This window comes from Cyanidioschyzon merolae, chromosome 15 (genome assembly GCF_000091205.1).
Source record: "Cyanidioschyzon merolae strain 10D DNA, chromosome 15, complete genome".
Lineage (NCBI taxonomy): Eukaryota > Rhodophyta > Bangiophyceae > Cyanidiales > Cyanidiaceae > Cyanidioschyzon > Cyanidioschyzon merolae.
In genome coordinates, this window is record NC_010141.1 from 587,985 (window position 1) to 611,028 (window position 23,044).

At 55.0% G+C, this 23,044-nt stretch overlaps 7 protein-coding genes across 7 annotated transcripts, besides 1 other annotated feature; 1 reads left to right on the forward strand and 6 right to left on the reverse strand.

Annotated features, from left to right (window-relative positions):
• Nucleotides 1–764: 764 nt before the first annotated feature.
• Nucleotides 765–1,073, reverse strand: CYME_CMO227C (hypothetical protein; the record flags this gene model as incomplete). Its single annotated transcript, XM_005537555.1, has 1 exon — nucleotides 765–1,073. One exon carries the CDS (start codon nucleotides 1,071–1,073, stop codon nucleotides 765–767), a length of 309 nt encoding a protein of 102 aa, XP_005537612.1.
• A 390-nt stretch (nucleotides 1,074–1,463) lies between these two features.
• Nucleotides 1,464–4,940, forward strand: CYME_CMO228C (hypothetical protein, conserved; the record flags this gene model as incomplete). Its single annotated transcript, XM_005537556.1, has 1 exon — nucleotides 1,464–4,940. The coding sequence occupies one exon, from the start codon at nucleotides 1,464–1,466 to the stop codon at nucleotides 4,938–4,940; it is 3,477 nt and encodes a 1,158-aa protein (XP_005537613.1).
• Nucleotides 4,941–9,515: 4,575 nt separating this feature from the next.
• CYME_CMO229C (ribulose-5-phosphate 3-epimerase) lies at nucleotides 9,516–10,250 on the reverse strand (the record flags this gene model as incomplete). Its single annotated transcript, XM_005537557.1, has 1 exon — nucleotides 9,516–10,250. One exon carries the CDS (start codon nucleotides 10,248–10,250, stop codon nucleotides 9,516–9,518), a length of 735 nt encoding a protein of 244 aa, XP_005537614.1.
• Nucleotides 10,251–12,606: 2,356 nt separating this feature from the next.
• On the reverse strand, nucleotides 12,607–13,587 carry CYME_CMO230C (hypothetical protein; the record flags this gene model as incomplete). The annotated part of the gene is made up of 1 exon (XM_005537558.1): nucleotides 12,607–13,587. One exon carries the CDS (start codon nucleotides 13,585–13,587, stop codon nucleotides 12,607–12,609), a length of 981 nt encoding a protein of 326 aa, XP_005537615.1.
• Nucleotides 13,309–15,222: a sequence feature (possible transcribed region).
• A 451-nt stretch (nucleotides 15,223–15,673) lies between these two features.
• On the reverse strand, nucleotides 15,674–16,666 carry CYME_CMO232C (hypothetical protein; the record flags this gene model as incomplete). The annotated part of the gene is made up of 1 exon (XM_005537559.1): nucleotides 15,674–16,666. One exon carries the CDS (start codon nucleotides 16,664–16,666, stop codon nucleotides 15,674–15,676), a length of 993 nt encoding a protein of 330 aa, XP_005537616.1.
• Nucleotides 16,667–19,588: 2,922 nt separating this feature from the next.
• On the reverse strand, nucleotides 19,589–20,902 carry CYME_CMO233C (hypothetical protein, conserved; the record flags this gene model as incomplete). The annotated part of the gene is made up of 1 exon (XM_005537560.1): nucleotides 19,589–20,902. The coding sequence occupies one exon, from the start codon at nucleotides 20,900–20,902 to the stop codon at nucleotides 19,589–19,591; it is 1,314 nt and encodes a 437-aa protein (XP_005537617.1).
• Nucleotides 20,903–22,219: 1,317 nt separating this feature from the next.
• Nucleotides 22,220–22,864, reverse strand: CYME_CMO234C (hypothetical protein; the record flags this gene model as incomplete). Its single annotated transcript, XM_005537561.1, has 1 exon — nucleotides 22,220–22,864. The coding sequence occupies one exon, from the start codon at nucleotides 22,862–22,864 to the stop codon at nucleotides 22,220–22,222; it is 645 nt and encodes a 214-aa protein (XP_005537618.1).
• Nucleotides 22,865–23,044: the final 180 nt, after the last annotated feature.

Genomic DNA, 23,044 nt, shown 5'->3' on the forward strand with positions numbered 1-23,044 from the left:
ACGCGCTGGAAGCATATCTGTGTGTTGTATCGATGGCGATACTCAAGTTCGGAGCGGGCATCGATCCAACGAGCTCGCTGTCCACGACTGCGTCTAGACGAACAAGTTGATCGTTCAGCATAGCTCGAACAGGGCAGCTGCAGTCCAGCGAGTGCAGCCTAATGACCAAGTTGTCGTCTCATTTTAAACGATACATGCGTACGCATCCAGACGCTGAACACGCGTCCCCAGAATTGGATACAGTTCCAGTAGTCCAAAAAATCCGGAAGCGAATAGCGACCAGCTATGCAGCTTACGTGGCCCGACAAACGAGCGCCCAGCCTGCACAAGGACACATGCACCAAGGTCCCCAGAAACAGTCCCCGGTACGAGTTCCTTTGGATAAGCACCGCTATCGCTGAACTCGGCCTGCAATACCTTAAGCAACGGGTCAGCTGGTGTGCTGGAAACGCTTCCATCCTTCGATTCATCGATCGGTTCAGCAAAAAGAGCCGTGTCTAGCGACGAAACCGCTTTTCGCACAACCTGTTCCAATGGTTGAAGCATGTCGCAGGGATATCGCGCTCTAGAGAAGCGCGTCTCTGCTTCATCGCACAGGAACTTGGGAGTAGGGGGTTGATGCATACCTCACCGCGCACTGAAAAACACACACAAAAAAATAAGAAAAGAAAAATGCGCATAATCGGAGAACGCTGGCCTAAGTACACATTTTGTCCATGAAAAAAATCGCACAGGAACGAGGTCACAGGTTCCCAAGCGACAGCCTACACACTAAAACACGTTACATGTATTGTTCCAGCTAGAAGCGCTCTCCCCGTGCCGTTCGCGAAAACAAATACCAGCGCTAGAAGCGTGCTCGTCACTATGGATAGTTTAAAGCCGGCGTGCTTTGAAGCGCGATACGGCACGTTCCAGAAAACTCCACGAGCACGGAGCCTTTTATGCAGTGCCGAACGAGAGCCTCGAGGTCTGCTCGCGCTGCTGGGTGCACCGGGAAGGGCCTCACGGGCTTTTCCAGTCCATAAAAAGCACAGCTCAGCGCTATTCACTCGGGAACTCGAACAACATACCATCGCTTGGCGTACTGTGGCTGTGCTTGCAGTTTCCCAGTCGGTACGTTGAAAGCTGATGCGGCTTAAGAGCGTATATTTTGTTCCAGAGGATCTTTGCGTCTCATCAGAGACCTTTGAGAAGCGCAAGCCCCACTCCGAGTCCATACCATGGCACCTATGTGCAGCGCCACCACCGCTGCTCCGCTGTCGACGCTCACCCGATGACCAGTCCCGGAACGATACCCAGCGGCGATGGCGTACGTTGCTTCGTTTCGAAAAGGGTTGGCGAGCCACGTGCGTCGCTTCTTCGTCGCAACACGAAGCCGACCAGTGTGTGTTTAGCATATAGCACTCGGTTTGGAGAAGCTTGAGGGTGTCTACGCGCCGACCACGCTGACCCAGCAGACGTCCATGGCTTGCAGCGGGAAGCGCTCTGCACGAGACTGCATCGAGCGCTGTGAGAGCCTCAACTTTCCGAGCTGCTTCAGGCGATCTGGCTTCAGCTTCATTGGTCCCTGGACGGCACATGAGCGTCAGGATGCATCCATTTTCATACCGTGTTGCCCGATATCGTTTCAGAAACGGAAGTTTGTACGTTTTAGACGAGGTTCCGCGAGCGTCCGGCGTACGCAGCGCGGAGGCGACGTTCGAGCGAGTTCGAGTGACCAGAACGGCTCCGTCGCCCGTGACGACGTAGACACGCCACTAGCCCGACGGGGGCATCACCCGGAGACGCAGCCTCCTGACACGACTCAATTCGCTCAAGCAGGTGCGAACGGCGGGTCAGAGACACCAGCGAAAACGGCGTTTCAACCAGCGCTGGCCCCGAGCCTTGCACACACGTTGGAGCGACGCCTGCCGCAACTCCGCAGCACGTTTCTCAGCCTATTCGGATGTATTACAGTGCTATTTATTCGCTTTGCAACGGCCACTGTTTTCCTGGGCATCATGGTGTTGGCCTGGCTCGGATACTTTGCCGCGAATCAACGGCTGGGTGCGCTCGTTCACAGCGCAGCTTCAACGTCGCTAGGACGCTCCATTAAAGTCGGGAGACTGAAGCGGCTCGTATTGCCACTCGGTGTTGCCGCTGGAAAACTCGAGATGGCCCCGGATGCCTCCAAACCCTGTGGTTCACTCGGTGCGGTGCAAGTACGACTAGCCATCGAGCCGCGTCGCTGGATAACCCTTCGTACTGGACGAGTACGTTTCGATGTGCAGTTCCGGCGGGTTGCCCTGGAACTACACCAGCATCAGCCGGGCGAATGGGACCTCGGATGGTCAGTCACGCCAGGCAAACGCACCGACGATGCCTCCAGCGACGTCAACACCGCCGATGCACTGCCCAGCGGGCAACGAGCCCGCAGTGTCCCAACACAGGAGTTACCAGCGAACGGTGCCGAGCAAGCGCTGCCTCCGGCGTTAGCGGAAGCGACGCTACCCGTGGCGCTTCGTGTGGTAGAGTTCAAACGCTCAAGCGTCGCATTGGACGTGCTAGGGACAGGTGACTCGGCCTTTGGCCGAGGAATTTATGTGTTCCGGGGGATTCACGGGCGCCTGGTGTTTGCCCAGGGCATGAACGCGCTCACGGGCAAGCTGTCGTTCGAAACTGAGCACCGGGGAGCGGGATCCTGCGAGCTCGCCCTCGACTTGCAGCGCAATATTCATCGTATCAGCGTACAGACTAGAGCGCTGCCGGCGAAAACTGTGGTAGCGCTGCTGAACCTGCCCTTCGAAAGCGATACAGGTCGAGTGCACGGCCAGGTCGCGTTGGTGCTGCGACCCGATGCCAAGGCTCCCGAACTGACCGGAACCGGTAGATTGCAGCAGGTAGCACTGCGACTCGCCCCTGACGCGCCAAGTTTCACGGGCATATCGGGTCGCCTCCGCTTCGATGAATCGATGGTGATCTTCGAGGGCCCAACCGGTTTCTTCGGGCAGCTACCCATAACCGTCGTCGGGTCCATCGACTTGTCCAAAGACTACAATCTGATTGGTTTCGTGCGTCGGGTAGCGATCAGCGACGTGCTCAAGACGTTTCGAGTGGAGTCTCCGATTCCTGTCCATGGGAGCGTCAAGGCAGAGGTTCGCATGCATGGCCCACTGGAGAGTCCGCTTCTCACTGGAGCTGCGATTTCAGTCGGAGCTCCCTGGAGAGCGGATCGAATTCATCTGCGAAATGCCCGGGCAGACTTCCAGCTTGATACGCGTTCAATGGAACTGCAGATTGCCGCAATGGAAGCGACGCTTCAGGATGGCGGTCAACTTAGCGGCCATGGTGTACTGAAACTGGCTGCGAACGGTGCTGTGACCGCCTCGTCAATTCGGGATACCGAAGCAAACGAGTCATCGTCTCCGGTTGCAGTGAACGATTCCAGAGCAGAGCGAGATCCTGCAACACAGGAGCCGTCTGTTCAGCTGGCGCTGAACCTTCGCGGTGCCCACGCTGGCCCCTTGTTGGCGAGGTATCTCCATGAACCCGGCAAGCAGGGCACCGTTATGGACCCTATTGGCCGCCTGTCTGCGGAGCTGACGGTTTCAGGTCCGTTGAGCGAGGCGGAACTCAACTTGCGGTGGCGTCTGGTGGGCACTGCGCCACCAGAGGCATCGCAGACGGTTGCGTCTTGCGGGGCGGAAGCACCCACACCGAATGCGAAGCTCTATGGAGCGGCCTCCGGAACGCTCCGGATGCCCCTGGTTGCTCGACATACCAATGCGAATATCGATATCAATACAGGTACCGGTGCTCGTGCGTTAGCTCCAGTTCCAGCTCCTCCTCGTACTGCTGTAACTGGGAATACCAGTACGGATCCGGAGCCTCAGCGCCTTCGTTTCACCCTAGACGCCTATGGTATCGACCTGCGTCGTCTAGCATGGCGACCGGAATGGACGACTGCTCCCAAGGCACTGCTGGACACGCGTCTTTCCGCGGATGTAACGCTGCAACAACCGAAGCGCTCTACAGCCGACGCCGCACAACGCCAACAGGCTCCTTGCGTAGAAGCGTTTCTCGACGTGAGACGCTTGCAGCTGAACGAGTTCGGCTATACGCGTCGTCTTGCGGGAAAACTGCGCTTTCATCCAGACGAGGGTGTGCAGTTCCAGGCGCTTCCGCATGAGCACAGCTCAGCGCAACGCAGCGCTGCTTCGACTCTGCAGCCAGGAAGCGACGAACTCCAAAAGCTACCTGTTTTCCTCAGCGTTCAACTGGACCCGAGTTTCCGACGTGATCTGGCGGTGCATCTTCGTCGTGATCGTTTCCGTCTTGATGTTTCGTACCAGGAAAACAGCCGCTTCGAAGCATGTCTCGAAAATATGCCCATCGAAGAGTTGCTCGGCCCCGATTACGGGGCTGGTGGCCTCGTTGAAGCCACCTTGTCCGTTGACCTGCAACAGGAGCGTGGCACGGGCTCGTTTGCCCTCCGTGATGCGTATTTTCGTCAGTTTCGTTGCCGGGCGTTCGCCGGTGAGCTCTTCTGGCTCGATAAGACCGTGTTTCTGCAGAACAGCGTGATCCAGCAAGCGCGTTCCGAATACCACATTGAGGGCGTCTACTCGTCCAGCAATGTTGCCGTGGGGTCAGCTGCGTCAACGCTGCCCAGTTGGCAGACCAAGATCGTGATTCCTCGCGGGGATATCGCGGAGCTCGCCTGTCTCGCCCAGGCGGTGAACGGGCAACTGGACCCAACGATCCTCTCGTATTGGGAAATTCCCCCGCATCTCTCTCTGGAGGAGCAGATTCTCTGGTTTGCAGACTATCTCTGTCAGAGCGCTGATGTGTCTCCCGACGATTTTCTCAATGACGATCGCACACTGCCGCGAAGGGCAGAGCCCGGGAGCAGCGCTTCCCCTGCTGGCGACGCAAGCGCCGGGTGCCGTCATCTCAGCTGACGGCAGGCGAGCACAGCGGAAACGACCTCTGAAGCCACCGAGTCTCGCTGACTTGCGCGGAAGCTATCGGGGCACCATCTCCATGAGCAGCGGTGCAGAGCGACTGGCCTTTGACCTCAACGGCGAACAGTGGGCCATCGGGCCGCACGAACTCGGTACGATGTGTGCTCGCGGGGGCATCCATCGAGGAATCATTAACCTGGAACAGTTATCGTTTCAGGTGGCGTCTTCGTCGGGGGCTATGGTCCATCTCAGTGGCACTGCCGACCCAGCGGGAGCCTTACACGCGAACCTACATCTAGCCAAAGTTCCGCTGCACCTGCTCTCTGACTACGGACTGGCACCGGTTCGTCTCACCGGAGTGCTGCACTCGTCAGCAGAGTTAGCCGGCACGGTTCGGGATCCGACACTCCATGTGAAAGGTCTCTGGCAGGAAGCATCGCTGAATGGTCTTCGGTTGCGGGACCCGCAGGCCGAGCTGCGCTGTGACCTCGGACGCTGTCGTGTCCGCGCTACCGCAGCTGTTCCAGTTCAGCAGCGCAACTGGGGTCCGGTGCGCCCCAGTTGGCGCTTCTGGAAACGCCCTAGGCCCAGTGTCGCGCAACAACGCTGGCTGGACGGCAGCGAAACCTCTACAGCGAAACCGGGAGCATCCCGAGCGGCTTCTTCAGATGCTGCTGCTGCTGCTGCTGCAATGACGCTTCACGGGAGTATGCCTTTGAGCGGCGTTCGTCTTGAGGGGTCGCTTCCGATTCGACTCGCTCATGTGCTGGAGCGTCTCTTGGACCCGCGGATACCTCTGACAGAACGCTTTACCACGTTCTCGTTGCACGACCTGCTCGTAGCGACAGACGCGAGCGAGTCGATGCAGATTGATGTGCAGGTGAAACGCAGTGGTGCTGCGCTTGTCGCAGCTTTTCTTCCTCAGGTGCCCGTTGCAGGCGGCAGCGCTGACCTGCGGATTCGTTTACGCGGAGCGCCGCTTCAGCCCCAGGTTACCGCTCGATGTAGTCTATCGGATGTGCGAATCGCCCCGCCGGACCTGGAAACACCCATTGAGAGCGTGTATGGCGAGGTCGAGCTTCGCGACTGGATGCTGCACGTCCACTCGATGACTGGCCTCGTCCAGGGTCGTGTGTGGTCGCTCAAAGGCGTTCTTCCTGTATGGACGCCAATGACGAACTGGGACGCCAGTCCCAGCGACGCGGAGAACGTACGAGAACCCGAACCGCTTACGTTGCAGCTGGAGAACCTGCCAGTGCATCTGCGGGATCGCTATCACGGCAGGGCAACGGGTCAGGTCACCGTTCATGGCACAGCGCTGCAACCGGTACTGCGGGGCTCGCTGACCCTCCACGATGGCTCGATCATGTTATTGCCGGGATCCTCGAATCGAAATACCCAGCGAATAACGAATGCAAACAGTAGTAGTAGTGGTAGCATTAGTAGTAGTAGTAGTGGTGGTGGTGGTGGTGGTGGTGGTGGCGGTGTTGGTAACAGCACTACTACTACTACCAGCAGCAGTAGCAACAGCAGCAGTACTAGTACGAGTAATGGTAACGGCAGTAGCAACAATACGACGCCGCTGCGCCCGGATAACGAACTCGACATGCGCACCTACGAGTCGGATGAGAGTTTTATGAATCCTTTTCTGGAGCTCGTCGAGCAAGGTTTCCCAGACATTGTCTTTGAAGAGTTTCGATTGCGTTTGGGGTCGCGAACGCGGGTCGTTTTCCCGCTGGTGCTCAGCCTGCATCTGCAAGGAGACGTCGACCTGAACGGACCGCTCAGTGACTTGCGACCGAGCGGCTCGTTTCGCATTCTCGACGGGTCCCTCAATTTGCTTACCAACCGCTTGTACCTCATTCGATCGGTTCCCAACTCGGTGAGTTTCAGTCCGGATGCTGAGCAGGGCGCGCCGCTGGACCCCCTGCTACACGTCTCGTTATCCGATCGTCGCAAGTATACAGTTCGTCTGCGAAACGTACGGGCAAGCAAATGGGAGAGCGCACTTGAGGTGCTGGACGCCCAGGGTGTTCCCCTGGAACGGAGTCAACTGGTAGCGATGCTCAATGAGCGTCTCGGGAACGTTTCTGCAAACCTGCAACTGCGAAATGGTGGCTCCTTGGCGCTTCGATCCCTGCTGAACACGTATACCGTCGGGGGCTCGCTTGGACGTGGTGGTGGTACGCTCTGGCGCCTCAGTCCGAACGTGACGGCACGACCCGAGAGCACAGCGCTGCCCGGCACCGGCTTGCTGTCAGAGCAACTCGGAGTGTATGGTGAACTTGAGAGTGGTCGCTTTGTTTTGTCATTTTCGCGCGATATGCAAGGTTTGGGGATCACGTCGATCTCCTATCGACCGTGGGAGCGTTTCAAGATGGAGTACGAGAAGCGGGAGACCGGCGAGCAGCACCTGGAAGCGAAGATCTACCTCAGAGGCGCCAGTGATGATTAGAGGCACTGGCTGGGGCCGAGCACCGCCACCCGCGCCAGCACCGCACTGGTTTGGTTTCATTACGAGCGCACGAAGATTGTCGAGTGTTTCTTTCCAGTGCAGGCGGTCTCGGGACGTAAGCGCCAACCATATCAGAGTCGTGAGCAGTGCCTTGCTGGCAACTTTGGCTGGAAGACGAGCGGCAGAAATGCCGGCTTTTGCGGGCAAAGCAAGCAGTTCTGGTGTATTCAAAGACGGTGCCTGGAGCAGGTACATGCTCTAGTGATGGTCTAAACTCGTTTCAGATGAACATGGAACACTGAACGTTTCGCTCTGTTCCAGCCTGGAGCATTTGTTTCGGAATGTGTTGGTATGAATAGCATGGCATTCGAGCTGGAATCAGACTGGCTTGATTCTTCACATGTAGGTATAGGATTTTGCGGGGTCGTTCATTCGGGGTGACCCCTTCGATGCTTTGCCTATGGTACGCGTTACGTCACCAGAATCATGACAATTGGTGACACTTCCAAACAGAAATTCGTGAAATAAGCACTATGATCATTCATTGCATACGTATAGGTTCACGATTGAACCCGTTTCTTGATACGGACCATGATCAAAATATGCATGCTTCAAGCTTTCGACCTCTACGTTTCAAAGCTACTCGCAGGTGCAGCAACGCAGGCCGCCGAACTGCCGAGAAGCGGCAACTCGGCGTCGTTCCAGGACAGTTTTTTCAAAACCTCATGCCGAACGTTCCCTGACCTTGTCGCGTCGCATCAAGAAATTCGAAGGAAGGAACAGTCACGCCTGGTTCGTGGCCAGCGACGGAACCGCATTCGACAACAGCAGCGTGATAGCACTCGCGTGTCACGCTCCCCAGAGCTTCCGTCGGTACAGATTGCATGGAAACGAGCCTTGGAAACGGACTTGAGTCATCGCAGTGATCGCTTTCTCTGGGGAATCCGTCATCGTTTTGCAGGAAGCGTGCGTAGATGGATCGAAGTCTCTCTACTTGTTCTCGTAAGGCGATGCTGCTTCCGGTGCTTATTTCATCATGGACCACAGCATCGTACTCAACACATGCTTCGTTGAATAGAGCAGCATGCGCTGGTATCTGCTGCGGACATGGTACTCGACGAATGAGCATCGCTCCAGAGAAGCAACCCCTGAACGTTGGGTATGGCGTCAGGCGCAGAGACGCAGCAGAGCGCATGGACGGGAGTCGTCGGTGCCCAACGACGTCATGTACGGAGCGGTGAAGTAGGTGTTCGCAGGCCACACAGAGTCGTTCTTGGAGAAGCATCTCTGGCGGACACGTATCTCTAAGCACCTGAACAAATCCAAGCGTCAACGCGACGACGGGCGCACCCAAGCTCTGAACCCAAAACATGAAAGCGCCAGTCGAAACGTAGATCACAACGAACGTCGACGCATTCAATACGTCGCCACCAGCCAGAAAAGTAAAAGCATACGAACTTGAATGTTGGTATGAACATCTTTCGCTACTGCAGAGAACGGAGCTGGATGAAAAAAGAGAGGCATCTGGAATGAACGCTCGCGACAAGAGAAGGGTACCAGAAGCAGTCGCAGACCCCAGCGCCCAAATCTGGTGTTGATGACAATGGAAGGAGACACAAAGCTTCGTATGGACGCCCGAGTCAGCATAGTGGGATCATTGTACTCTATGCTGACGCAGGTAGAGTTGGAATGACATGCTTTGACCTGCGTCCGTGTACACGTGGCTGCTTAGGTGCATCCGTACGTCGGTGCGACATGGTGTAACGCACACACACACACACACACACACCACAAGGCGATAACGACCCAGTGCTTGGCGACTTGTCTTATGCGCCATGCATCTGACATGCCCTAATCTCTTCGAGTCTGCGTCGGTGCGTACACTGCCGCATGAGGAACAGTCGCATTCGCCTAGACACTCGCAATGTCATCGTTGCGACACTTGCGCCGCGTTTCGGATCACGTCCTGATCAGAGAAGCGTTGGATGCAGTAACGAAAACGCTGGACTCAACAGCACCTGTTAGCTGCTCATGTTCATAGCCAACTCGAATGCACCAGGTTCAGTAGCGTACGCTTCGATACCTGCATCGCAAGCCATGCACATACACACTTGTCTTCAGACAGAATGGTCATGCGCCCTATGAAGTGCCTCCCGTAGCCCAGCAATCACACGCCCAGCATCCGGCCCTGCACCGAATACAGCAGAGCCAGACACCAGAACATTGCATCCTGCCTGAGCAGCTGCGTCTGCGGTTGTCAGGCCGATGCCACCATCCGCTTGAATATCAAGGAGCGGATATCGTTCGCGAAGAAACCGCACCTTGGGTAGACATTCAGGCATGAAGCTTTGCCCACCGTGTCCAGGCTCAACGGTCATAATCAGAACCATATCAACTGCGGCTGCGTCTACCAGCGGAAGCACAGCCTCAACTGGGGTACTCGGGCGAAGGGCCACGGCTGGTCGCGCCCGTAACGCTCGAACACGCTCGCAGAGTGCCAGCGCCATGCGCAGACCGTCTTCTCCAAACACCTCGTAGTGGAAGGTGCAGCCCAGGTTTGGAGCTGGGCCCTGGTTATCGCCGTTGACGCGGGCGAACTGCTCGATCCAGAACACCGGCGCGGTGGTCATAAAGTGGCAGTCCAGAAACACTTGTTGGCCGACGGCTCGTCGGAGACCCTGGAAGACAACAGGCCCGAGTGTCAAGTTGTCGACAAAGTGCCCGTCCATGACGTCCACGTGCAACCAGTCGGCCCCGGCGTCGAGCACGCGTTTCGCCTCAGCTCCGAGGTTGCCAAAGTCACAAGAGAGCAACGACGGTGCAACGATGGTCGCTAGAGGTTTAGACTGCATCTTCTCGTTGACTGCAAAAGGGAGGCAGCACCAGTGCTTTCGCTGCTCGGGCTCTGCTGGTCGAGAGGAAACGCGACTCACACACGGTTTCTGGGCCTCTGCAGTGCAGCCTCGTCTCCGGAAACGGTACGCTGATGCGACCGGGCAACCGAGTCGAGCGAGGCGGCGTTCGCGTCTGCGGTAGCTCCAGCAACGGCAAAAGCAGCAACCTCAGGAACGAGGATGCAAGCAACGTTGCGTATGTTGAGGCCGTCTACAGATTGGATTTTTGCACGATACTTGTTCACAGTCGGACTGATGCGTGGCGGGTTTCAGGTGCCGCACGACTTGGGTGTTGGCATATGCTTCGGGGAATCTCAGCAGCATCGAAACAACGTGCGTGTTTCAGTTCCTGGGGAAACTTAACAGCGCTGATAGAAAAGCACTGCTGGCGACGGAGTGTTGCGGTATTCGCCCTCCTGGTGTCGAGGTCGGCAAATGCCGCACCATAGTGTTGTGCGAAGCGACTGCATGCTCGACGAAAGCGTTGCGTATCGTCGGATGCTGAGAACGGCATGCGGCTGCCAAGTCAGCGGTGTGTCGCTGTTGCGGCCGGTGTCGTGCGCTTGGGGTTGGCATCCCGGCTTTTGGACGACATCTGCACCAGTTGAGCGGATACACTGAAAGACCGGTCGCACGCTGGTTTTGTTTGCAAGTGCAACGAGCGTGGTGTCGGTGGAGCGTTATGCGCTCCTATCTCGATGCAGGGGCTCCTTCTTCAGAAAAGCGCTAAGCAGCATAAAAAACTGAGTGAACGAAGCGATCACTGGAGGCCCTAGCACACCTTTCCAGCTTTGGACGCTTTACGAGGGGCTTTTCTTATCGACATGTGCAGCAGCTCCCTTGCGGACGATAAACAGAACGACTTGGCGGAACGGCGACAGATTCATGTTCACGAAAGCGGAAACGTACCGCCCCTGCATCAAGTTCTCCAGATCCGCACTGCGAGGTTCCGCTGCCTCTGATGCATACCAGTACAACAAATCATCCGGTGCTTGTCTTGAAGGATGTTCGGGGACGTGTCAGATGAAGGCACTGCAACCATGGCAGTCACTGGAGCGACATACGACGATGCCGTACTCTTCGAGACGATCCCTGCAACCGTACATGATGCAGCGTAGCGTCACCATGGGATAAGCGTGCGTACCTTTGTCCGGTCGAAATAGGACTCTTGGCAAGGCGGCCTGCTCTTTCTGGTGGAGAATTCGATGCCAACTGGCATGCCAAGTACACAAATGGAAGTCATCGAGTCCCTAACCAACAATTTTTCATCCTAGAGCAAGAATCATGTATTCTTTTCTGATAAGAACGAAGAGTTTTACTCGCTTTCCACGCTCGTATGCTTTCTCGTTGAAAGACATGTACCGCAGCGATCGAGTGGCACAGCTAGACATGCTACAACGCACCGTTTCGTCTGGACCGTGCTTGACGCCCTTGCATCGTCATCACGACAGCGACATACTCGCTCCGGCAGCAAATAGTCCGACTTGCGAGCGGCGCTTATTTTTGTACAGAGAAGTCGTGCGCCGCAAGGACATGATCTACAATGACAATCACGATTTTCACTTGTGCTGCTGAAGACGCGTTGCCGCCTCGGACAGAGGCCGTGGAGGTCGCACCGCCTCCGCTCATTGCCCGTGAGTGGCTCTCGTTGATCCGGTTGCAACGCGCTGTCAGCGGGGAACGATTGCCACCTGGCGGGTGCACGCCCCTTCCCTCCGAGGCAGACGTAAATAGTACGAATGCGGGAGAGCCTCTGACATGGCGCTCGAGGTCCCAGACGAACGGGCGAAACGCACGATGGCTGCACCACCACCGCAGATCGGTGAGTCGCTCTGCGCTCATTTTTGATCCAGTGTCTGTTGGATAGAACGCTTGCGGTGGTGGTCAACAGGCTGCAAAGTTTCGTTGCCGGGTCCGAAACGGGACTGTATGAGGTACTTTTGGGATACGCGTGGAATCCAATGCAAGTGTCTTCAAGTGCATGTTCAAATGCTTGTCCCTAGACACATCCAGACATGCCTAGAGGGATGCACTGATCTCCATACGAATACGCATCGACTCATGTGCACAATTTTTCATGGATATTCATGGAGGCCTGAGCTTGGACACGCGTCCACAAATCCAAAGATCGTCGTATACACAGGTACTCACGGGAACACGCGACATGTGCGATCAGAAGATTGCACCATCGCTTCACAATGGAACGCAATGGTATCCTGGGCAGTAATATCGAAGTAAAGAACAAACGTATCGTGCACCAATTGCGCAGAGAAATCGTTTCCTTTTTAAAGATACAGTGTTTCGGCCTTGCTGATTACCGACGATGAATCGGAAGCAGTGCCTGGTTCCAGGCAAGAGTCCAGTGGTCGCTATCCTGGTCATTGATTGCTTGTTCGGAAGTATTCCGAATTGGAGCAAAATGCTTACACCGAATACGAAACGCTTCCCGCGAAGCTTCGCTCCATGCAATGCTGGTGGAAGCTCCACAAAGCACGAGACACGAACGTATGTCCCTAGCGGCCTTCAAGTCTCGATGCGGAAAGTGCTCGTGTGCCTGTGTTCCGATGCAATTCCACCTTAGTAAGGCATTGACGTGCGTATGCCTCACCAGGTGACATTCGGTCAGGTTATTCTCGTGCGTCAGCGCAAGCGACTGTCCCTGTTTGACGCACCTCTTCTCTAACTGTTTCAGAGCATATTGCTGCTCGTCATGCGCGAATGTCGTCTGGAATTCATCGATGGCATTCGTACAGAGTCGATTCTCGCATTCGAGGTACGATCTCGTTAACGGTGCCAGTCTACGACGTATTCGCACCACAGCACGCCCGGCGTCATTGACGACAACCACCAAAGGATGCGACTTGCCGATTGTTTCCTTTTCCAACACACTGAAAAAGTACGCGAATGAACGCTGCTTGCTCTTTTGCGACAGCGACCGTTGGCGCGCACAGCGCTGTCTCATAGGCTCCTGCCAAGGAGCTTCCGCCCGGGTCACGAGAACGCTCGTGTTCACTCTGAACGCAGCGTAGAATCCACGACATACGTACTGACTTTCTCTGTGGCAGCAAGCTGGTGGCAGGTACAACGCCCACGCGGTGCGCTTCGTGACGCGCTCGACACTGACCCGTCTCTGGTGTTGGCTTTTACGGTTGGTTTTGATGCTTTCTGGCATCAGCGCTGTTGATCTTCCGATCATAAGCTCGACATGGTAACGCTTCCAGGTATTCTGGGATACGCTTGAGCGCAAGTCGCGGATGCGACGATCAGGCAGTATGCTATGTTCTGTACTGAGCATCAGTTGTGTTGGCCTATGAATGGTTCATCGAAAAGTTGCCGAGAGAGACATGGACAGCTGGCATCTCAGCGTCCCGAACTCGTTCGAACAGTTGCTTGACGAGGTGCGTCGAGTTGACTGAAGCTGGGCGAGCCTTTCTTCGACTAGGGAGCTACATGCACCCTGATTACATCCTGCGTCTTTCGGTGCCGCGGATGCGAACGATTCGTTTATGGATCCGCAAGCGTAAAGCAGACGTTTTCAAACATAAAAGATGCGTTCGACGATACCGAACCAGGATGAATAGCCCAGAACAGAGGGCAGCTTCATGACGATTTTGACTAGGTGTGCCTCGGCCACATCCTTGCGTCGTGGTAGGTGACATGCTCTGGGTGCCGCAGCAAAGTCTATGCGAAGGACAAACCATGAAGATCACTTGGACGAAGGATGACGTGATGAACGATCCCGTCTATTTTGCGATTTTCGAGGCGTCCACACACACACACACACACAATGGAATCGCCCGCGTGGCAGCTGTTGTTGATATCTTCGCTCGTCCCGGCTTTACGAAGAGCGGCTTGACCCGCTTCGAGTACCAGTATACCTGTGTAACCATTTTTCTCTGATGTCGTCTCATCGAGTGAGCCAAAGACTCGTCATGCCCGTTACATGGATCCGCATTTGAGTACGAAATCGATAGTGGATTGTTGAGCGCTCGACAGTCCCGCATGGAATCATGTTCTCTCCTGTGTCCATCCGTGTCGCTTCAATGCCGTTCGTATCAGCAGTACGGAAACTTCGCATCCTATGGCTCCTTCCGTCGTGTTTCGTAACGCACATCTGGAGTGGAATGGATTGACGAGAAGACCGTCGTACAGCTAGTGTCTGAAAAGTTCTGTTGTGGGTGCATGATGCCTGGGACAAAGAAGACGACGAGAAGAGGCCGGCATCCAGCTGCAGATGGTAGAGTAACGGACTTGGACGAGTCAAGCACCTCTGACACGCTAGCACTGCCATCATCGACTCTCTCAGTAAGCTTTCTCCAATCTACCGATGTCAATGCATCTGTGAAATATCTGCGAGAGACACCAACAAAACAAAAAGAGCGTACTGGTCCAGACATCGCAGAATTCCCTGCCCGGAGGCTAACAATCCAGCCGAACGCATGTCTCTCGATGGAGGCCAGCACTCGCGCTCTCCCAATGCTCTGCAGGTGCACGCACCGTGGAGCGCAAGTGTGTAGGAGTGTTTGGTGCCTCTTACAGACCGCAGTCACGAAATCCGTATCGCTCTATTCACTAGACCCTCGTATGTGCCCGAGCGATATTCCATCGACTTGCTACTGGTCCGGGGCCGCCCGCTTATTCCATCACCAAGACATACCGAGGTGAACCTGCGACGCCCACAACGAAGCCTGTTCCCTCGGACGATAATGTCGCACCACGAATGCGGTAACGCTTTTGACAGTTTGGGTATTTAGCAAACACGCAGCTCGAGCTGTACCGAGCGTCAATCTTCTCTATCCCAGAAGACATTGACCGAATCAGAGACCGATATCGAGATGGCAAAGCGCGACCCACACCCATACACTTACACATCCGCCTGAAGCGAGATGAGGAGCGGTTCCTTGCGCACTCACCACTCCGGGACCGTACAATGTCTATACGCTAAACATGACAACGCTGCACAGCAGAATATCTGTTGACCCTTGTGGTTATCTCTCGGACTTGGCCACAGCGTACGTCTCATGGAAGCGCGTTCTCGCTGGACCAAATGCTCGAATGGCTCTTCGTCAATCGGTGCACGCGAACGCCTCACATCAGCACGAATAGAGCCTAGGTACGTCATGAAACGAACGCCTAAAGCCCTGAACGCCTCACATCAGCACGAATAGAGCCTAGGTACGTCATGAAACGAACGCCTAAAGCCCTGAACGCCTCACATCAGCACGAATAGAGCCTAGGTACGTCATGAAACGAACGCCTAAAGCCCTGAACGCCTCACATCAGCACGAATAGAGCCTAGGTACGTCATGAAACGAACGCCTAAAGCCCTGAACGCCTCACATCAGCACGAATAGAGCCTAGGTACGTCATGAAACGAACGCCTAAAGCCCTGTGGCTTTCGACGTGCCCTCTCGTTGGGTATTTCGGCCGCGATTCCATTCCCCGTCAAGGTCGTAGAGACGCAACTCCAGCGCTCTGTTTCGTCTTTGCAATGTTTCCACCTCGTCAGAGAGGTGAAGTGACTTGAGCTTGAGGGCTTCGTAGGCCTCTCGCGTCGCATCCAAGGCTGTCTCAAGCTCTAGAACTCGCTTTCGGAGCGACTGCACTTGGTACTCAAGTCGCTCTCGTTCCGACTCTGCATTGGCGGCTGCGACTTTGGTCTCGACCAGCAAGCGCTCATAATCTTCTAAAGACGAAGGTTCCACACGTAAAAGTTCAGCGATAGACAGGCGCTCGACTTGTTCGGTATCCCAGTTCCCGGTTGATGACGTGGCTGGCGTCGGGCGTTGGCGTGACTCGTCGACACGGTCGTGCTGCAGCGTGTCCCCAGAAGTCCCGATACTGAGGTGTTCAGAACAAGTCACCAGCGACTTTGCCGGAGAGCACGCTTGTTCCGCGACGCGCCTCCGACTTGATGCTTCACGCGTTTCACCGGGGACAGCTTCCAGCGGCTCTTTTGAGGTGCGGCTCGATGAGCAAGTGTCAGCTGATGCGCAGCCTCTGTCCGTGCCGCCACGCGCTGCCAAGGCGGCTGTCGTGACTTGCACTCCAGGCAGCGATTCGTCTGTACATTCGTTGCTGAGAGCGTTTGAATTGAGGCCCGTCGCGTGTTCACCTCGCGTTGCGTCTCGACCGGTGGGGCAGCGCGCACTGGACGCGTCGCTTCCAGCGCTCGTCGACATGGGTAGGCAAGCGACTTTTGCCTTTTCTAAAACCAAAACCGGTACCGACCAACGGTGCACCCTGGTGCTGGCTAGTGTGTCTCTCGTCGGCTTGAGCAGCACGTTCACACACCGTCTCCACTGTGAGGCACAACGAAGCGCTTTTCCACGCGTCAACTCTCTGAAACGTCCAGGTAACGCGCACCGATGCATCGCATTAGAAACGCTTTCATACCTGAACAGGTACAGCCAAGAGCATTCTGACTGTTGGACTAGCGTACACTCATTTCATCGTAAATAGGAAAAAGATCGACAATGACTATTCACAAGTATACACTAAAGCACTGGTACTGTCCCTATTGTCATCAACATCGGCCTTTGCTCGCCTTTTCTATGACTGCTTCCAGTTCGGATCTCTTATCTCCGGCTTCAAGTACGTCAGTTTCTCAAGTGCCTCCAGATACGTTCTCAGCAGTCCACGGATGTTGATGGGAGCGTTCAAGTCCCGATTTTGGAGCTTTCGGATGGTGTCAACATTATTTATGTTCTGGTGCAAGTTGCGATCTACGCTTCGCTGGATATAGATAGAGCTTCTCTATGGAGAACCTCGGTACACCCTTCGCTGCAGGAACACTGGGCCATGGTCAAGTCTTTGAACATCTCGACAACGTGTTGCCTCTTCCTGGGTCTGCCCCGTTGCACGTGGATGCTTGCTTCATCGCCCAGCACATGCCCTTGACCGGTACATAGGGCTTCCATTAATGCCCCACTTCGTATCGATACTTGGTGCAGTCCACACCGGTGACGGGACTCCTTCTGGGCGATTTGCCAGGCGAGTACGCTTGAAGCTGCACACGCAAGCGTACGCCGTTCTACTCGATAGATGATAAGCGGATTCCGATGTCTTCCATGATGAAACAGCAAGCGTACGCCGTTCTACTCGATAGATGAGAAACGGATTCCGATGTCTTCCATGATGAAACAGCAAGCGCGCGCCGTTCTACTCGATCGATGATAAGCGGATTCCGATGTCTTCCATGATGAAACAGCAAGCGTACGCCGTTCTACTCGATCGATGATAAGCGGATTCCGATGTCTTCCATGATGAAACAGCAAGCGCGCGCCGTTCTACTCGATCGATGATAAGCGGATTCCGATGTCTTCCATGATGAAACAGCAAGCGCGCGCCGTTCTACTCGATCGATGATAAGCGGATTCCGATGTCTTCCATGATGAAACAAGCACCGGATGAAACATCCACGCTCGAGAACATGCTTAGATCTTTCGATCCATCTACGCTCCCTTCTTGCAAAGTGGCAGTGAACGCTCCCTTGCATCGATCGCTACGTGAATTCAAGTCCGAGTCCATGACCGGGTTCCATGTAAACAGAAGAGACGCGAGGTACTCGAAGTGTATGTATTGAACGGAATCATGCTGTGGTGGAAAGCCGTTTCGTCGATGTCTACGTAGAAAGGAGGATTTCTCTTTCTAACGGGATGGATGATTTCAAGTGGCAGGGTCAGTGAATGTTCTGCAGGCGCTTATGAAGAGGTTTCGATATCGAACGTCGAGCTTGTTTTCTTCGGCAGAACGGCGGCGCGCGTTGCTGCACCTGCATTCAGACTTGAAACACGAAGGTCAAAAAATGGAAGCATGCTCACTTCGATCATGTTCTATATCAAGAAAACGGGAAGACTCGGAACTTGCACATTTGCATTGTATCATCATGTCGGATAGTTCACGAATCTCTGTTCGAGGGTGTCTGGTACCAGATTGATTCCGGTGACGTTTCCACTTGGTGCGGCAAATCGTCGACAGAGCCACTAGGTTCCGGTCGATACCCCTTCAAACTGTGTATGAATCCGCAAGCCGTTCCTGCGACACATGAAACGTCCAGACTGTACAGCTGGAAATAGTTTGGAAAGAAGCTCGAGTCCAGGAACACATCGTGCACTACAGTGTTCCATTTTAATATGAAACGGATGTTGAGGGTCGAAACGGGAAAATCAAAGCGTTCCGGTGACGTCAAACGCTTCGAATCGTGTTTGGGTATGTTCGTATCGTCATGTTTAGAGCAGTACGGCAGATCAGGCGTCTCGTTCGCCTTGAACGAAACCATTGGCAAGATACGCTTCATGGGTGGACATGGCGCGGTGCTACCATTGTTCACGTGTCCCGCTATTGCCTAGCACTGTCATCCCTTCGATGATAATCTGGTAGAATGCAGACTACTCAACAGGGAATCATAAACGCTTGCGCTGGGGTCGGTGGCACTGCTTTCGTCGCTTCACGCCAGCTCTGAACGAAGGCTTCACCCCGTCCAGATTCTTGCGCCGATTTCTTTGAAGGCGATCCTGTCTCTGAAAGAGTCGAACTTCGTACTGGGACCGGTTCCAAGGCTTTTGTATCGGTGCTGCACCTATAGGTGCTCGAACGGAGAATCATCTATCGTCAGGGGCGTACACCTTGAGCGCCTGCATGGAACGGCACAGGCGGGTCCGTCTTGCATCACCGACGAATGCCGAGCGTGTTTGTGCCGAATCCAGTATTTTCGTATCATCGGTGTAGAGGCTACTACAAAGAACAAGTCGAAAAACGGATGGAATCAGTGTCCGTAGATATTTAAGGGTGTATGCGGCTCGTCATGCAGAGCGCTTTTGATACAGACAGGCAGTCATGCCGGCATCAACGCCGGCGACGAATGCTCTTCGCTAGAAATACCCAGCTGGTTCCTGCTCTGCAAACAATTTTAGGACTATACACGGCATCCGCTGAGCAGGAGTCCTCGCCTATCCCATGTGGTGTTGCGATGCATGGTCGCCTTATCGCCACTGGTTAGCGCCAGCGACGAGCGCAGAGACGCTTTCGAGTGTATGGCGAGAGGCATCTGCCGGCATTTAAGGCTCACGCGGGCGCTGTTAGTGAGCGATAAGTACAAATCGTATACTACATGGTTCACCACGAGACGCCTTCACAATCGGGTACAGAGAGCGCTGCAGACAGCGCAAGTTGCCATGTTCACCAGCTGCTGCACTTTCTACCTCATCCGCGAGAGTCTCGGGCTGTTTCCACACCACGAGAAGCAGCAAAAGAGGCGATGCAACAACGGATCCTGGACGTGCGCCTGCTTGTCTCTACTCGTTGTTGTTGCTGCTGTTGCTGCTCTCCATTCGAAGTCGTCTAAGGAGCATGGGTAGACGACGGGCGCGCACGCCCCGCATCACCTTATCCAGCCGTTCGAGCGCACTGCGCATCTCCAGGAGACGTTGTCGCTCTGCTGTTTCTGGTGTAGTATGATGGGCCAGCCAGAAACTAATCCTCGTGACCGCCTGTACGCGACTGCCTCGTCCCTCTGGACCGCTTCGCGCTGGCGACCGGGGACTCGTCTCCGACTCGGTCTCACACTGCGTCAGCTCCGACAGCGACGGCTCTTCCATGGTACCCAGCACCGGCGTCAAGCCGTGCAACTCCGGCGAGACGCTGCCCTGTGATGCAGGTGTAAAAAGCTCCACCCGTGCCGCATCGAAAGCGAACTCCAAAGCGTCTCGAATCAGAGAAACAAAGCGCGTCCTGAGCTCGGGATCGGGTCCTCGACCGTTCAAATAGGCGACGTCAGGGTTTTCAGTCTCTGACTCTGAATCCTCATTCCAGAGCTCTACTCGCGCAACCACATAGCCATCCACGATGTGGACCGTTTCCGGGATAATCCTAAAGCGATTGATCCCAATCACGTCAATGAGACTGCGTCCATCGCCAAGTCGTTCACAGTCCGTGACTTGGAGAACCGTGCCTACGGTGGCCATGAACGGATGCCCACCCGCTGCCCGTATAACGTTGAGCCCAGCGGGTGGTTGTCGGAATACGGCTACGAAGCCGAACTGCCTTGAACTGGCCATGACTCGACGCAGCATCAAACGGTATCGAGGTTCGAAAATGTGCAGTTGGATTCTCTGATAAGGAAACACCGCCTCATCCAGCAGAAAAAGCGGCAACCAGCGGATTCTTTGGTTCACAGTCACAGCTGGGCCGCTCGTCACAGGCACTGTTGTCTCGGTGGTACCGCTGCTCCTGCTGCTGTTCCCACTGTTACTGGCAGGCTGCGTCTCCACCGGGGGCGTTCCGTCTGGTGCTACTGCTGCTGTTGCTGCAGGTGCGTCAAACTGGTGTGTGCACTCTCGTTCTTCTTCAATAGCACGCTGACGGTACACATCGGGAAATAGCTCCTCGCATACCTTCGCAACTGCTACCGTAACAGGGTGCTTTTCAGAGTCTACGTACAGCACTGTCCGGCATATTGGACAGTACGATGCGTGGTCCAGTGCTCGAGCTAGGCAACTGCGGCAGAACGTATGTCCACAAGGTGTTGTCAGCGGTTCGTATAAAAGACGCATGCACAAAGGACAATCAAGACCATACCGCTCAAAGTTTTGTTCATCGACAGTCTCCATGAACGTGAACACGCGCAACGTTGCGCTGCAGACAAGTTGCGATGAACGCAGGGTGCTGCGGAGGCGCTACGCACGAGCTGCTTGCTCGTGGATACGTTATGGAGTTTGTTTGGAAAAAGCACGCTTCCTACGGGGGCACATCTTTGATGTGCTGGAAGCTCGACAGAGTCTTTAGATGATCAAGGGTGCGGTGTTGGCGGTTGTTTGGACTAGATTCAGGTCCGTCGGGGGCAGCTGTACCCGCACCGAACACCGCTTGAATCCATCGAATCGGACGTTTGGTTCAAGCAATAAAAAGTTTCGTTGAATGCCTGCGTACAACTGGTGCGTTGGTGCTGCACAGTCTTTGCGTAGGGCAGGCCCGCTCATTGAAGCACAGTGCAGATGGGTGCACGAGACCGCCAACTGTGATAGAGTGTTTTCAAAAGAGTACGGGTTGTTGTGGCGCAGCTTCGAGTTGGAACAAACATGCTCTCCATGTACGCCGTTGGGAGTCGTGCTCGCAATCCCAGTCTGGTTGCGTCGGCTTTTAAGCTAAAATCTAGCTGCAAAACACTCTGCAACGAGCATATTCTGATCCGCACTGCACATATAAGGCTGTTCCGCCTTTGCTATGCGAAAAAGTCTGGTACGGAGCAAACTTCATCTACAGAATCCAAGCTATGCAACTTCATGATCAACGAAGACTGCAGTACGGCAGACGATCACTCTGGCGAGGGTCAAAGATGTGCACCTGGACCCCAACGCGCAGTGCGGAGCACTTCATTCATGATTCCTATAACTGTCTCCTCTTGCTGAAATCATGAACGCTTTCGGATGCTCTCTCCGCTGAGTAAGCAGTTTATTTCGCGCATGCCGTGGGCTTTCCCCCGGGGAAATGCCGTATCCCTCTCCCACACAGGCGATGCCAACTGCTCAGAAACCTGTTTAAAAACCTATGTTTTGGGTGTCCGCTCTAAGCACCATCACTGAATACCTTGCGAGAAACGCAGAGCACGCCGCCATCTGCGAACTTCGAGCGAAAGAGTACACTGCGTGCCGGCTGTTTCGACAAGCGCAACTTGTATCTGACGCATGCGGAGCTGTACCGCGCTTGTTCGTCGATATGCCACAGTTATTGGATTTGCATATAAAATTACAAGCGATCGTAACTCGTCATCCAGTCAATAGCACGCTACCCGTCCAAGACGGATGAACAACGAACCGAAGATAGCCGCATTTGATGTCCACCAGGTCATGACGTCGACGCGCTTCGACTTTCTTATAACCAGTGCCAGCTGTGCAATGCTCTCTTCTTCCTGATTGCATAGAGTCCGTCTAGAGCGGTTGCAAAAGATGCGTCTCCACTGTCGTCAATACGAGAATCGTCGCAAAGAATAGGAAAAAGAAGAGCGCCGTTTCGAGTGACCAGCGGTGCAGACGCGTGAGGAGCCACCAGCTGTGCGCCAACCAGTGACGTGAACGACGCTCGAGCTGGCGTTGCAGTAGAGCGCTGCCCAGCGCACTTACCTCCAGCGTCAAGAACACGACGGGTGGAGAAAGACTAGACGCTTTAAGCGGTAAACTCGAGTCCAGGTCGTGCAGTTGGGCCCAGGCACCGAAGCCGCAGAGCACCGCAGCTAAGCCGAGCACGATTTCCCACGATACTACGGCATATCCGCAGCTCCAGAGCCAGAGTCTTCGACGGAGTTTCGTTTCCACACTCGGAGTGCCAGCTGTGTTCGCACCAACAGGGGCACGAGTCGGCTGGGTTTCAGCCTCCTGCCGAACACGTCCCGAAAGCCGCAAATGGGCGTCACCGGGCGCACCTTGTTGGTCTCTACGAGCTGCCTCCTCTACTTCCTCTGGCGCTGAACCACTTGCCACAGCTAAACGTTTCCTTCGGTTCGCGAGGATCCGTTCTCGCCGCCTTGCTGCCTGTTCCGTGAGCGAGCGGTCACTACCAACCTCGCTTGCCTCCATCCGCTCTTCTCTCACTAAAGAGTACCGTAAAAACCAAAGTCAAACAGTGTCCAAAACGGCAGGACACTAGTTTCTATCAAGAATATCCCCAGTGTGCTGTCAGCAGCGGTTGATGAGGCGGCTTCGGAGCACCCGCCTCGCAAAAAGGCTACCTCCTAGGCGAGACCTGCATTTGTGAAC